The 15651-nt window shown below is 39.7% G+C and overlaps 1 protein-coding gene across 5 annotated transcripts in view; it reads left to right on the top strand.

Annotated features, from left to right (window-relative positions):
• The first annotated feature begins 1420 nt into the window (after positions 1 to 1420).
• asph (aspartate beta-hydroxylase) overlaps positions 1421 to 15651 on the top strand; it is a 31115-nt gene continuing 16884 nt past the window's right edge. For 2 of the 5 annotated variants that reach the window (XM_042428672.1, XM_042428675.1), the window contains exons 1-4: positions 8423 to 8574; positions 10700 to 10864; positions 11669 to 11713; positions 12918 to 12986. In XM_042428672.1, the coding sequence (XP_042284606.1) occupies positions 8490 to 8574; positions 10700 to 10864; positions 11669 to 11713; positions 12918 to 12986 (364 nt within the window). In that variant the 5' untranslated portion in view covers positions 8423 to 8489. Of the gene's footprint in view, positions 1586 to 8420; positions 8575 to 10699; positions 10865 to 11668; positions 11714 to 12917; positions 12987 to 15651 lie in introns of those variants that run through there. The other 3 variants (XM_042428673.1, XM_042428671.1, XM_042428674.1) reach the window with 3 other exon arrangements.

The following is a 15651-nucleotide window of genomic DNA, read 5'->3' as shown; positions in this document are numbered from 1 at the left end:
TTTTTACTTGTTAAAAGAATGAGTGAAATAGAAACAGAGAGAGACAGGTGATTGGATGGATTAGCAAATGATCAACAACAGTTGTCTCATTATGACAGTAAGACAAACAAGATGTTTACCATAATGGCAGCTACTACTTTCTGATAAGCTACCTGTTATAAGGGATTTATAAGCATTAATCAACAGCTTTATTAATGGTAATAAACAATATGTTTTATAGATCATTTATGAGGCATTAATAAGAATAACATTTGGGTTGCCAGGTTGTGGAAAATCCTCCAGCATCAAACTTGCTTTGTCTTTTTGGCTCTTTAGTTTATCAGGAAGACCTATAACCATAACATAATAAAATCAATGAGCACAGTTCCATTGACCTGCTTCGGTTTCAGGGTCCTAGTAATGTGCATGGATGCTCAAATATAACACAGCCATTTTTAATGTCATTAGTAACACATGTGAACCCTACTATGACAGGTCAAAACTTTTGCTGTTACTGCTGGATACATTTTTAAGTTTGTCTGGTGCAAAGCTGCAGACCTCTATTTTATCTTATTAAAACTGACTGATGGTAACCCCATGTATATTCAAAGTCCCTGACTTTCAGCAATACAGTCAGAAATAACATGGACACCACAAAATACTGTACATAAGAAGAAGAATAGGACATACTTTATTAATCCTGAGGGGAATTTCAGTGTTACGACAGCACCGTCCAGCACACATCACACACAACAATAGAACAAAATAAAATAAAATAGTTAAATAGTAAAATTGTAATGGTTATTATTATACATTCTGTAGTAATTATATAAGTAGTATCTAATAAAATGATAGTGAAGTAGATAAAAAATAGTTATTATCCATTGTGCAATGATTATATACATAGTATATAATGACATATGATCAAAAATAAATCATATATTCTAAGGCAATTCTGACTATGTAGCTGTAAGCTTCCACAAACTTTCATTTCTCCTTCTGCATCAGAAGTTAGTGAATATAAAGCATATGCAAAGTTATTAGTAATGTATTATAATTCTCATTAAAATGTCCTATAGCCTAATTGAAACCACAAATGAAGTGGACTTAAAACCCTATCCACATTGCGATTTTATTATTAATAATTTGACTGTACTGTCAGCCATAAATCCGTATACTGTTTTTGTAGCATGTTTCTGTGTTGTTATGTTTGATATTTAAATGTTAAATGTGTGGAGGGGAAAAAGATCTTCCATCTTGCCACGTTCAAGAGGACCGGAGGGGGCGGGGCGAAGATAAGACTATCCACACGGTTGAATAAGCTCAACGCCTCTCAAATTCTATTGGCCAAAAAATTACAGAGTCCCGCCTTTTTATCCTAAAGCAAGTCTGTCATTGGTTGAGATAGCTGTCAGTTCGACTAGGGACGGGGTTTCTATGGTGCTGAGTTTTATGAGGCAGCAGGACAGATTTTGATTTCTTTTTGCTGCTAGAAATTCAGCCTCCGGCTGCACCGCTCTTCTCCAGTCCAAGCTCACCTCGCACAGCTGCCAGAGAGTCGCCATGGCTTCAAAGAAAAACGCCAAAGTGCACGTAAAATCCAAAGGTGGGTTGCTGCTTCTCTTTTATTTTCTATCACGGACTGCAGTGGCGGGGATGATGCGTGTGAGCCTTCAGCTTTCACCGTCAGCCAGCTAATCTGCTGTCAGGCTGTTGTTTCATTCAGGGCCATGGTCCCTAGCTAGCTGGCTAAAATGGTGTCGACGTGTTTGTTTAACGTTAGCCGTGCTTAAACTAGGGTTATTGACCATGTAAACACTTGAAATTTAAGCACGGCCCTGCTTCTATTACTGCTTTAACACGTCGACACTGTTGTCCTTTTACGCACAGTAATTCCAGCGTCGCCACAACGATATAATCCGACGTTATCTAATGTATGGACAGTAAAGCTCATATGCCTCATTGTGTGTAACACATGACAATTAATGTTTTAAAAGATTACTGTAAACTCATTATTGCTGTTTAGGAACACAGCAGCGGTTTCTCTGTTGTCCTGGCTGGTTGAGCCGAGGCTACTCCAGCTCCCGGGATTAAAGCGGGGCACTGGCTCGTGTGTGTTTATAGCTTCTGCACAGTCTGTACTCTCTGTGTGGCTTAATGTAGGCCTAGTCATCGTCAGCGTTTGGGTTTGAGTCGCCTAGTTGTACCAGCATTGCTAGTTTGTGTGCGGTGTACCCCGGGGCGCAGGCAGGGCTCAGGGCACCCCGCCCCCATTCCATCCAGTCACTTATGGAAATGCTCACGTGTCAATATGAGGAGCCGGGGGTGGGGTTGTACGTGGCTCCCGGGGGTCCCCACGGGTACCCGACCCCGCACAACAGATATTATATCCATATGTCTGCTGCGTGAGCTTTGTTGCAGAGAAAGCGTCGCGCGTTATTTAAATGTCTGACTAACTTACATGGCACGCGCCCAATGTGCGAAGTGACTCTAAAATCAATGAAACAAACTTTGCGTGTAAAAATGAATTAAGTTCCGAAAACTCCTGGTGAGGTTAACTGGGAAAAAAGTACTGGTTAGATTAAGTGTACGTCGACTTAACGTATTATGTCTACCTGTACTGTACCGTGGACTGGTCAGTGATAACTTTCACCCCCATGCTGACACGTGGCTGTGGGTAGATGAGTGGGAGCTCGTGTTGTGTATGTTGATACAAACTGTAAGAGGCAAGTGTGGTAGTCTACACTTGTGAGTACACTCTGTCCTTTACTGACTGCACAGCACTCCCCCTTATAGTACTAGAGAATGATGCTATCCGGATACCACAACAAAGTAAAGGAATCCAGAGTTACTAAATGAAACCATTGAACACCCTTATAAATGGATTTGTATGTGGTATTTCGATGCTTTTGTTGATTCTGAAACGCAGCAGGTTACACAACAATTTCCAGATGAATGAATGAATGGGGAGCTGAAGGCAAACAGCACAATATATAATGCAGCTTTAAAACAATTTTTTCTTTCATGGTAGTTATCAAAGCTTGATCTGCAGGGTGTTCATAACGTCCTGTGTTGTAGCAGTTCAAAGGCTGGTGTGACTGTTAGAAAAGTTCTGAGAACAAAATGTTCAGTTTTTTTTTGGGTCCGCCCACCACTGTGCCTATGCATGAACGTATGTTCAACAGTTGTCAGAGTCTGTGCTGGTGATCACTATGAAACAAATCAGCAAATACAATGGATCAGATATGACAGAAGACAAAGTCTAAGAATGGACAAATTCTCATTTTTTCCAGCACAGGATGGGATTTATTAATCTAAATTTATTAAGTATATAATATAATATAATAAAGCAGTCGTTTATCTAATTGGTAAATGGCTTTGATGGCCTACTGTTGTACTCTTTCAAAGACTAGAATTCTATTGTAGTGTTTTCCAGGTATAGTATTTTATGATAGTTAATTGCACACTATGCATGAGAGCTGAAGTGCAGCCAGGTAGGTCATAAGTACAGTAACTCAAAGCAGATAGCAGTGCAACTTTGAAGGTTGCAGAGAAGATTGTGTGACACTAGAATGACTAATGAATGGGAATCCTGCCAAAGCTGGACCCTTATCTCAATGCTCTTACACCTACAGGCAAACGTGTCCTTTTAACTGCAGGAGCTCATGACGTCTTGATCAAAGAAAACTGTGAAAGTGGGGTTTTCTCAAACAGTGATGGGTTAACTGGTATACTTAATGGGAAGAGAGAGGCTTGTGCACTTTGTCTGTATTTATTTGAGTTACATCACATGATTAAACACTGCTAGTGGTTTATCAAATATTGATTTTGGCTCTAACAGTCAAGCTTGAAAGGAGAGTGTAAACAGTAAATTGTATGTTTTGAGGCATTCAGTGTGAAACTTATTATTGCAAGATGTGCTGATCATATGGTTGATTGGATCAGGTCTTTGAGAAGACATGATAAAGGTTTACCTTTTTCTGGTTTTCTGTTGATGTATTTGTGCTTAACTAAAATCTTATTTTAGCTTTTTTGTTTTTTTCCTATTTCCAGTCTGTCATGTGGTGTTTATTTTTCTACATTATGTATCATTTAAATCCCTCAGGCCTCCTCATCCTCCCCTCTCCGGTTGAACAGTTGAGAGTTGCTGAAGTATGCAGAGCTGAAAGGGTAACAGCCTTGTCTGTTCCTCTGGGACTAATGTGTGATGCTGTGTAGTGTGCTTTGCATTTGCAGAATGTGTTCCTTTTGCAAACTAAACCCTGTAGATGGAAACATCACCATGTAACCTTGCATGATGGTGTGTGTTTGTGTCAGGGACTGAGTTTTGGTTTGGTGCTGCATCATACTCTGTTGTTAATCACACCTTACAGTGCAGTTCATATATAAATAGCTTCATATATTAAATGAGTGAGTATTGCACGTCTCCACTGTTATGAAGGACTCATCCTGGATGGGGTTACTTTCTATAACTCCTGACAGGATATTGGGGACCCTCATGCACATGCATCACCCCTCTTAAATACTCATTCTGGAGATCAGATACATTTGTATAATTTTTAGTGTCAGTATTGTTTGTTTATATGATTGCTTTACAGTAAAGACATGTGTAGTTAGTTCTCTGTTGCCTTCCATCATTCACTGCTCCATACAGAGTCATACACATTTTACAGACCAGACCATTTCTGAAGCATCCTAAGGATGTTGATAAGTTTTTTTTTTAGTGTGTCACTTTGTGATGCAGCAGAATATGTAAATAAAAGTAACACATATATGGCACTGGTGTTTTTTTTTCTGGGATTATTATGATAATGCAAAGTTATGTATCATAATAATTAGAAAGATGGGGTATTCATTTAGTTGCAGTCTGCAGCCCCACTGCTAGATGCCAATAAATCTTACACAGTGGCCCTTTAAACATTGCTTTCCTAACTTTGTAAAACAAAACGTAACAAATAAATACATAGATAATATCTGTATATTTACTTATTTGTTTAAAATTATATAGTGTACACATTGTACTGTCTAAGCCTCGTGCTTTGCAGTGCTGAAACAACAGTAGCAACTCTGCTCTGGTGGGTGTGTCTTCCCTTCTAGATAATAGATTGGCCGAGATTTAGCCCTTTTTCACCAATACCTGATTGAGCTATTTGAGTCAGTATCGGACCAATATCAGTATAAGATCGGTGCATCCTTATTTTCTGTTGCCATGTTCTAGTATATTTAAATATAAGAAGTGGCACATGGTATTTTGAAGTCTAGTAGTCTGCCAAAATTTGTTATAAAGCTGCTGTTGGAAATAGGCTTGAAGTTGTCAACTTGTAAAAAGCTGAAACTACAGCACTGTTTAACCAGCTTGTTTGCAGTCAGCCTGTGATATAATGTAATTAGCCCGACACTAGCTCAACAAACAACAGCTCCAGCTAATACTAGTGACTTTTTGGGGATTGCTCAGAACAAAGCCAGGCATGGGATTTGTTTCCTGCCTTTTTTGTCGTGGCTAGGTCAAAGCCTCCATCACTGGAATGCACCGATCACAGAGCGCATACCCAGATACTGGCGCCATGACATTGAATCGGCCAGGTCCACATTCAGTCAAGTGCTGTACTAAAGGAGTGGAAGTAGTTGGCTGGTGGGTGGATGTCTGTCATCCATCCACCTGTATGGATAACACATTTTGCTTAGCTGTTTCTCACATTTAGAGGTGTACCTGCTTGCTGCCAGGAGACACGCGTACACAATGATTCCATCATCATGGTCTTAGAGGTCTATCTATGTATATGTGTGTGTGTGTTGAAGAAAGTTCTCCAAAATGAGACATCCTGCAGGTCCTCTCTTTGCTTTTAAATTTGAGTGAGAGTCAGAGGTTGGCATTTAGTGAGCAGTGTCAAAGGTTAGAGAGTGGAATGTCTTCAAAGGTATACAAACCTGTGTGTGTGTGTGTGTGTGTGTACACGCATGAGCTTGCATGCACGTTAAAAGCCCACGGGAGGAGAAGTAGGTAAGTTTGAAGGCGGTGCACAGCAGCCCCTTACATAAGACTCAAGAGGAACTGCTCAGAATGAACAATGTGTACTGAGCGTCACAGAGAAGAGACTGAGCAGAGAGAGTTTTCCATTTGTTTGGAAAAGAAGACTGCGTGTGTGCGTGTGTGCGTGTGAATTAGCTGCTGTGGTCATATGAGCATGGAGCGTGCAGAAGAACCAAGCGGTATGTTATTGCATGGTTTTTATGTTTCTGCAACAACACTTTCACTGTGTGTGCATGATTGTGGAGGTGTTTGATGGTAATTTCTTTGTGTTAGCTTGAGACGCTCATATTAGTCTGTGCAAATATAAGGTTTGTGGGTGTATTCTGACCAGTAAAGTGGTAGTTTTGTATCAGTGATGTAATTGGTCTTCATGGCAGTAGCTTGTTACTGGGTCCTTTTTGAAAACAAGCTGTCACAAAAATTTACTTTCTCTAGTTTTATTTTGTTTATGTGGTCTTTGCTGTTTACTTGACTTCAGTGCAGGAGAAGAAAGAACAAGAATCTGACTCGGCTCTTTTCTTTTCAGTGTTGCTAATTATTCTAACAATGATCTGAATGTGTGAACCTGAATTTCTGGCTGTCAGACATGTAACGTTACAGGTATTGTCTTTTAAGCAGCAATATCAGCCCTTTGGTTTACTTTGTAGCCAGAATAAGACTGCTATAACATAGAGACACGGGAGTCAGATCATAACAGAATGATTGCAGTGCTGTACAGTTTGGCCTGACGGTTGTATTTGCCTATCTTTTCTATCTTGTGTATCAAACTGAAATGAGACAATGGCATCAGAGTTTTTATTATATCTGTAATTCTGTTCTGTTAAAAGCTGTATACTGTTCTTAAAATCAATCTCAGGGGATTCTCAGGTGTTAGTTTTAATTTTACAATCAATTTATCTCTAAATTTAGGTTTAAGAATAGCTGACTCAGCATGGATGTAGAAAAAAAACTGTCTTTTGGTGGCTGTATCGGTGCGATTTTACTTTTTTATGGGTTGACGCCTGTGTGACTTTTTTTTTTTTTTTTGTCGTGTGTCTGTGTGAGTATCTGCTGTTGAGCCCAAAAACAACCCCAACCCCCGCAGCCCCTCCTCTGCTATGTTAATGAGTGAAGCTTTGCAGGGTGGAGAGAGCCTCAGGCCACAGAAACGATCATATAAATTGCTGGCATAGACGAGCTGTGAGGCAGTTTAAAAGGTTGGTGTTGTTTTTAAAGGCCCAGTTTTTATGCAACCATCAATGTGGATGGCTTTTCTCAATACTGAACTGTTCATCAAAACCCATATCTACATCAATACATAACTTACATTACTGATCAGCAACATCAGTAATTATGTTAATGAAGGGAACATGATTGGAAAGCATTTGAGTTGTTTTTACTGCTGACACCATAAAGAAAAAATCAGTTTACAATGATATACAGTTGAAAAAGGAGCTGGAAACAGAAAATGCTGTGATGTTTTTTGGATAAATGGTCAATTGTCAAAACTGTTGCCATTAATTTTCTACCGATGGACTAATTGATTAATAAACTAATTGTTTCAGCACTATTAAGCCATGGTTGGCTGTGGATGCTAACCACACAATCATGTAAGGGTAGGAATCATAGTAACTTAACTATGATCACCATACTGCCCTTGATAACATCTTGGTATTAGAGTATTTACTAGAAGCATTTTCAAGTGATATCAGTTTTTGGCTCACTCTTACTCTTTTGTTCAGTTAAAAAACTAGATACACTATATACTTCCTGGGACTAAAGGGCTAAATCTCTTTACAATGTTTATTTTATCTGTCATCATTTCACATCTGAAGGAATCCCCTTCATCACTAAGATCCCTTTGCAGTGTGTATTTGTTTTCATTTTTTATTGAATCAGATTTATATTAACATAGCCTCACCCTCCACCATCCTCCCTCAACCCAACATTTCTGTGACCCAGTGTAACCCCCTGAGAATGACAACAGAATTCAACCCAGGTGTTCACAACAGCAAACACAGACTGGAGATTAAACCTTTTGTTTTAACCTCAGTTAGCAGTTGCAAAATGGACATCAAATATGTGAATTTTCAACTCTTGTGAACTTACAAATCTTTCAGATGAGACAGAGGAATGGGGGGGGTGGTAGTGCTTTAAAGCTCGCAGTCAGCCTGGCAGTGATGTTGATGGCTGTGTTCTTCTCTCTCTGTGTGTCAGGGCCAGCTGGTCTAACAGCACTATAAATAACTCTCATTTGACCTCCAGTGCCATATCAAGCTCAGAGAAAAAAAAAAAAAAGGGACGGAGAGCAAGGATGACTGACAGATGAGCAAGAGAGAGGCAGACAATCAGTAGAGGGAAGAGGGAGGGACAGAAAGAGGGGCAGACAGGCAAAGCTGCTTTTTTTTTTTTTACTTGTTGCTGGGACTGCATGGTGTCTTTGTGGGCAGTCAACCCGTCATTCGGTTAGTCGGCAAGCCGGGGCAGCCATTTGGCAGGGATGGGTGATCCAGCAACTCTGGTCGAGTCCGCCACCCCTTCTGTCGTCACGGCCGTCCCCACGGTGATAGCCGGGGAAATGCAGGGTGAGGAAAGCGTCTGTTTTCAAGGAAAGCTGTCTAGAGAGCTGAGAAGGACAAGGCAGTGTGTGTGGAGGTCATTGTGTGGGCCTGTAGCTGCAAGATTAATAGTTGAGTTAAGCAAAAACTTCACTTTTTAGCAGGACTGGCAGCAGGTAGCTTCCTTCAGTTTTCTGGTCCTAGAGCCAAGATATCCACTTGCTGTTAGTGTATTAAGTTTTCTCAGACTTGTTATCTCAGTGATTGTTGTGTCAGTAGTGTATATATGCATCCTGAATTATCACTATACAATATTGGAATTGATTATTATGATATCGGACCACAATATGGAAAGAGTTTCTTTAGTTTGATAACATTTAGGTGAGCCAGGTTATTCAAGTAGTTCAACTTGGAATAGTACCAGTTGTAGATTACTTGTGCCTCCGGCTGTTCAGAGTATCCTTGACCCACATTCATGTCTACTTTTATATGAATCCAAACAAGGCTTAATGCAACGTGCCATATTCCTCCTGCTTCCAGTCTGACCAGTGATACTGATGTTGTCAGCTGGGCTATAAGTAAGATGACAAACAAAAGAATTCCTCAAAGTGTCGGAGACTTGAAGAGGCTTAATTCAGCAGAGGGTTTTAACTACTAAGCAGGAGCAGCTCATTGGAAGTCACATTCTGCTTGTTAGTGGGTTCAGAAGGATTTTCAATTAGTAAATCATTTGAATTCAACCAGATTTTGAGCTCATGACTGTTACTGAAACTTTGGGTATGAATATCTTTGTTATTGTAGTGTTCTTAGCTGTATTGGTATGTCTGTTCAGATTGAGTGTTTGCAAGGAACAAATCTACAGTTTATTTGAGTACTTTGAACTATGCTCTTTAAATGTGGGTGTCAGAGTTTGACCTAGCTCCATGTAGCGGACTTCCAACACCTGTTCATTTTCTCTGCCACTATTTTCTCCCATCGTGCATTGTGGGATGTCATCGGCACCCCCGGAATAGCATCTCACACATTGCTCTTGTGAATGTGGTTTACTTTTTCTGTTTCCATCGCCTCCGCTCCTCTCCCACAGCCACTTCTGGAAGGATTAGTGTATTTGCAGTAGATGACACGTGACTCTTACTGGTTTTTATTTTTTTTTTACAGAATCTGTTGTGAAATTTAAATGTCAAGTATCTTAATATTCCTCATAGTTTATATCAAGTCTGTCCACCTGGCACTGAGTTTTTTCCTGTTGTTGGAGTGACCACAGTGTGTGTGTGAGTGTGTAAAACTGAGATGAAAAATGTTTAGTGACAGCTCGGCAAAAGGAAAACGTCTGGATAGATTTGGGTGATACCATTGCTAATAATTCAGCATGTTTGATTTGTGTGTGTGTCTCTGTGGGCTAACCTGACTAGCATGGTTTGGCTAACAACTGCCCCACTGCCAAGGTTTCCAGGTAGACCTCGTAGTGACAAGTGACAAGTCCATTCACAGAAGTTTATTCATTTTTGTCAAAAGGTATTTGTAAGATCCTACAGCTGGAGAGACCTGTTGGGTTTAAAATGTGTTTGGATTGGTTGGTTGGTGCCTCACAGAGCTTGTTGATGAAACTATTACATCGGCCTCCTGTCCAGCTCTGAATAGCAGATGCATGAATAATACTTCAACTGGGATCAAATCTGCCAGCTTCCTCAAAATGTAACCACTTACTCAGTACATCTGGTTCTGTGGCATACGATGGTTCACAATGTGTGATGCTGCGTTCACATGGATTCTGGCAGACGGTAGATGAGAGCTGGATGGTAAAATTAGGCCGCTACAGAATACCAGTGACAGTAACAGTAGATGGACTTGTTAAAATATTTAGATTTTTGCTGTCCTCCGTGATGGAATTTACAACCAGATATTACATAGCTCCCTCCAGCCATTCCGTCGGACTGTTTCCTGTGACGAAGAAAGTGTCAGTCTGCCGTCTGACTGAATCCATGTGAACCCAGTATAAAGTATGAGTACCAGTGTCGATGCAGCTGCTGAGACTGATTCTTCTTAAACGTACAGCATGGCCTGATTTTGAAGGAATGCCTTTAAAGTAAGAAACATGTCAGGTCCTCAGATGATGAAATGACAGTCCTGTCACACTGTCTTTGTGTTGCAGACGGTACTAAAACCCAAGCAGCCAGTAAGAATGGGAAGAAGTCAGACTCTGGGTCCAGCGGCAGCGGCAGCTTCTTCACCTGGTTCATCGTCCTGGCCCTGCTGGGTGTCTGGACGTCCGTAGCCGTGGTCTACTTCGACCTGGTCGACTATCAGGGAGTCCTCGGTGAGTACACGATCCAACACACACATCCATTTGACTTAAAGAGGAGCTTAATGTGTTATTCTGTCTATAGCCTTTCCCCTGCATGCACCTTGCCAGAAAGGTGTGGCGGCAACTGTTATGGCTTTTTTCCTTCATCGTGCTTATATACCATCTGTACTAAAACACATCCACCTGCCATCTGTCCCTGAAGTGAACTTCAACCCTGATGAAGAACCAGTCTAACCATGATATTGACCATTGACAGAACACTACTGTCAGATCAGCACCTACCTGACATGAGTTTATGCTTCACTCCTCAGTCCTTGTTTGCTTAATCCATTCTGTGTCCCCCCACTTTCTTTAAACCGCATACTTTGGAAAATTCAATGCAAACCAGGCACTAAAAAAAGCTTGCAGCTGAGAGGCAGTCAAATAAAGTGAGTGCAAAAACATGAGAGGAATAAGAGCTAATGTACACGGTAAAGGGCCTGGCTAAACAGGCTTTTGATGAACTTGAGTATCCTAACATCATAGCTTGCATATCAATCACTTTTGTCAGCTTTGATTCTAAAGTTATGTCTCTGGTCTGTAGCATGTGGACCATAATTCACACTGCAACTAAGCTAAAGCCTGATCTATATATCTGCTTTACATGTCTGTAATCTCTGATCACATTATACTGTCTGTCACTAATCTGCATCCCTAATGGTTCATGTTCAGCATTCCTGTCTGCATAGTATTCTTCTATTAATGTATGAATATGTTCTGTTTTTTTTCTTAATGGTGCTATAAATTCAATATTTATGTTTTGTGTTTTGCATGCAGACAAAGCTAAGGGCTTACAAATTAACCTGTCTGAGGCCTTGCAAGGTAAAGATTTTAAGGCATATACAGTATGTCTTTACACCCAATATAACATTTATAGTTTTTGTCTTCTAATTCTCCTGTAATGTTTCCCTCAATCCCTCACACTCTTCTCAGAGCCCTGGATCTAAAAGAGTTCTCCAGCAGTGTCATACTCGCACTACACTACACATACTGTGTCTACAGCTGTGCCTGCTCCTTCAGTTGTGCAGTTGAAAAGTCACCATGCAATTGGACAAATTGGACATCATGCACAATATGGACTAATTGTTGTAAAAGTTGAAGAGAAAACATTTTAGCCACTGCCAAACACAGACTTTTGAACAAAAATCTAACCTACATGTAATGACAAACAGTTATTAGAGATTTCAGCTGAAATATTCACAACATGTTAAAGTATTTTAAAAAACAAAAACAAAATCAGGTGCATGTCCTTAGGCTTAGATTCACTGGTTCTACTAATGAAAGTGTTTGTCACTGTATCACAAAATTGAACCCACAGAAATGTGACACCTTTGTCTTTAATTTTCAAAAATTCCAGACAAAAAAAATGTCAAAAATTTGTGATTGACAGATTTTTAGGATGTTATATTTCAAAATGTCATGACATCATCCTTGTTAAATGAAGTAATCTTCCTTGTTCAGAAACAGACTGTACTGCACAGCTGCTTTAGATCCAGGGTTCTTGACTTACCATCCTCCATCCTAAACCTAGAACACACGTTAGAGCTTCTCCAAGTGTTTTCTTATGCCACTAAAAAAAAAAAACTGTTTGGCCAAGCATCCCACAGTGCCATATTGGGATTTGTTTGGTAACAGACATTTCCATTATTAAGTCCCGGACTGTTGCCATTTCCTGTTTTTACCCACCTAGTCTTGTTGTTTCTCATATTCCCCCGTAGAGGAATTCACCAAGCGTTTAGATGATTGTGACTTTTTCCAACCTACCTGTCTAAATAAGGAGAACACAAGACACAAATTATCTTATGTTTATATGAAGGTCATTTTGCTCAAGCTAACATTTAGCCACTCACCTCCCGTCTCTCATCAAAGAGTGTGTTGTCTCCCACAAGCTCGATGCACATTTCTTTAAGTGTCTGTCTGTGTTGAATGATGCATGTAAATCCAAATAGAAGTTATCAATAATATGTCTATGTGTTTCCTGTGAGAACAAACAGTAAGTCTACATGTGTGTTTGTCACTGCTGTAGGTAAACTGGTGGCATACGATACAGATGGCGATGGTGATTTTGATGTCGAGGATGCTAAAGTTCTGCTAGGCAAGTTGATTTATCTCCAACTTACGACTAATATCAGTGTTTATCAGTGTCTTACAGAAATGGAAACAATGGAAATCTATATGTGATAGATCAGAAACACAGTCACACCACATTTACTCAGAGTTTGACCATTTCTGCAGGCCACTGATAATGTGTGTTTTTGTGTTTCTTGATTACATTGAATGGCATTTTGGGTTTCTTTTGCATGACTGACAATCATATAGCTGTTACCATAGAAACAATTTCATCAGCGAGCAGAAGAAAAGCTCCCCCGAAACACTCACACCACTTAAGACCCTCTGGGAGGTTTTAGTGTGTTTTCTTAACTGGTTTGTAATCTGAAAATAAACCACACGCGTCTATTTGAACGTCCCCACATTAAAAGAGTATTAAGAGTTTTAATTAGTCTAAGATCTCTAAAGCTCCCTGAAGCTTAGGCCTCCAACTAAGAAGGTAGGTGCTGTGTAGTAGCGCTATAATAAACCTCCGAGGTTTGTCAAACAAGTTGTTATTAAAGGATGGAATTAATGAGGTTCACCATTATCAGGGGTTGTTGTAATATTCCTTTTGAAATAATGCTAAATTAAAGCAAATGTGGAGTTCAGTTGCCTACAAGCAGACCTCTTACACACACACACACACACACACACACACACACACACACACACACACACACACATAACTGTACTGATTTTCTATGTAAATGTTCTACATCTCTGTCTTTATATTATTGTATCTATGTTGTAGTAGTAGTTTTTGGACCCTCTCTCTTCTATGTTCGGGACAACAAGGAGCTTAATAAGAAATGTCCCACTTGTCTTCAGTTTTATTCCTCCTGTGAAGTCTGCTGCATGTTGCATGGTTTATACAGGATCAGCTTCTCTTCTTTTTATGATTTTTATCACTCTCAACATATCAAATGGTTAGTTAAACACTAGTTTTGACGTGTTTGACCACAGACGATGCAAATGGCTGAATTCCAACGGGAAGAGTCAATATTTTGAACTTGGCTGGACAAGGTGCTCTGCGTAGTGTCTCAAGAGAAGCTTATTTTGCTTTCAGAGGCAGGAATAGGCAACTTTAACTTGTCACAGACAGGCAGTGGAATCACACGTTTGTCTTTGTTCACATGGCTCTAGCATAAAGACCCGTGAGGATCAAAAGCAGTTTGTTTTCGTCTGAATCTTTGGATGGCACACTTGTACTGTATGTGAATCAACAGGAAAATCTCCATGCTTTTTTTTTTTTTCTTTCCAGTGTACAAATACTCAGTTTTGCTCTTAGCAGAAGCATTTAATGAGAAGTGTCATTACGCTCAGTGATCTTGGCTCATATTTTCCTGCTCTGAAGTACTCTTACATGGCAGTTTTCTGTTCAGTACCATCAGTTATTATGATGAAGAGTTCATCACTCTTCACCTTCAGCCTTTTTATCTGTCATGTCTCAGTAACCAACCCATTCATTTACTCAAATGACATCTAGTAACAAACTATTATTAGAACCCTGGCGTTACACTGCATGCTGCCATGCTCTTTATTGTGATCCTATTTTGCACCTCCCTCTCTGTCCTCTTCTTTTCCCCTCTTCTTATTGTACGTGTTTGAGTCTGTCTCTCTTAGACCAATAGCTTTAATGGCTTTATATAGAACTATAGATGCTCAGCAAGACATGTAAGATATACATCTCCCATCAGTATTAAAACGCACATAAATGGTTTTAAAATTTTAACTTAAATTTTGCTGAAACATTTCCAACACACTCCTAATAGTTCACCATCAACACCATTTTGAAGTATCACCAGGATAGTCTTGTACATCCGCTGTCTTTCTGTCTCTGAATGTGTGTTTCCCAGCATGTGGCTGTGTCCGCCCACAGTCCAAATGACTTAGGAAGGACACCCTCCCATGTTCATTATGTAATAATTATGTTAATAATAACTAAAATTATATAACATTTGTCTTGGTAAACAGAGATGCACTGTATGTAGTCAGATAGGATTTTGTCCCATCTCTAGCTGCATGCTTGGCATGAAGGATTAGAATTCATACGTTATTATATTTTTACCTCTTGTCATTCTTTCAGTTCATTGATCTCTTCAACTGTCACTGTATCTACTTTATCACATTATAAGCTTGAAATATCTTTGAATATCAGAAAAAACATGTTTTTTCACATCATTTTCTATAACGAAGGTAATGTTTCAGTTGTGTACACACACACACACACTCATGCTTCAGTCTGAAAATCAAAAGGAAATGTATTTTGTAATCCTTTAATGCACACATTTAGATAATCCTACAGTATATGGTCAATCAGCCTCACAGGAGAACATGTATTTTGCTGAGCTTGCTCAACGAAGACGTTTTCACTGCAGTTTATCACCAAATGTAATCAGACAAAACACGTGCAACTGTGTGCATATCATGCCGTTTTCAACTTGCAAACATAGTTACAACCCAGCTTTAGCTTTTCCTCTTTTTTCTGTGTCTAACTGCAATGTCTGAGTCTAAGGCTGTCTACACATAAGCAGAGCCAGCTGAACCTGATTTCGGGGCGCAGAGCCATTTATGCACATAAACAAGAACCCCTGAAGTTCAGCACTGCTGCAAGTTTGAAAGTCATCGCTCTCTCCATTTAAAAATAATATCTCAAATAAGGACACAGA

Source organism: Thunnus maccoyii, chromosome 12 (assembly GCF_910596095.1).
Source record: "Thunnus maccoyii chromosome 12, fThuMac1.1, whole genome shotgun sequence".
NCBI lineage: Eukaryota > Metazoa > Chordata > Actinopteri > Scombriformes > Scombridae > Thunnus > Thunnus maccoyii.
Note: the sequence above shows the minus strand (reverse complement) of the source record. Positions and strands in the feature narration are given on the sequence as shown.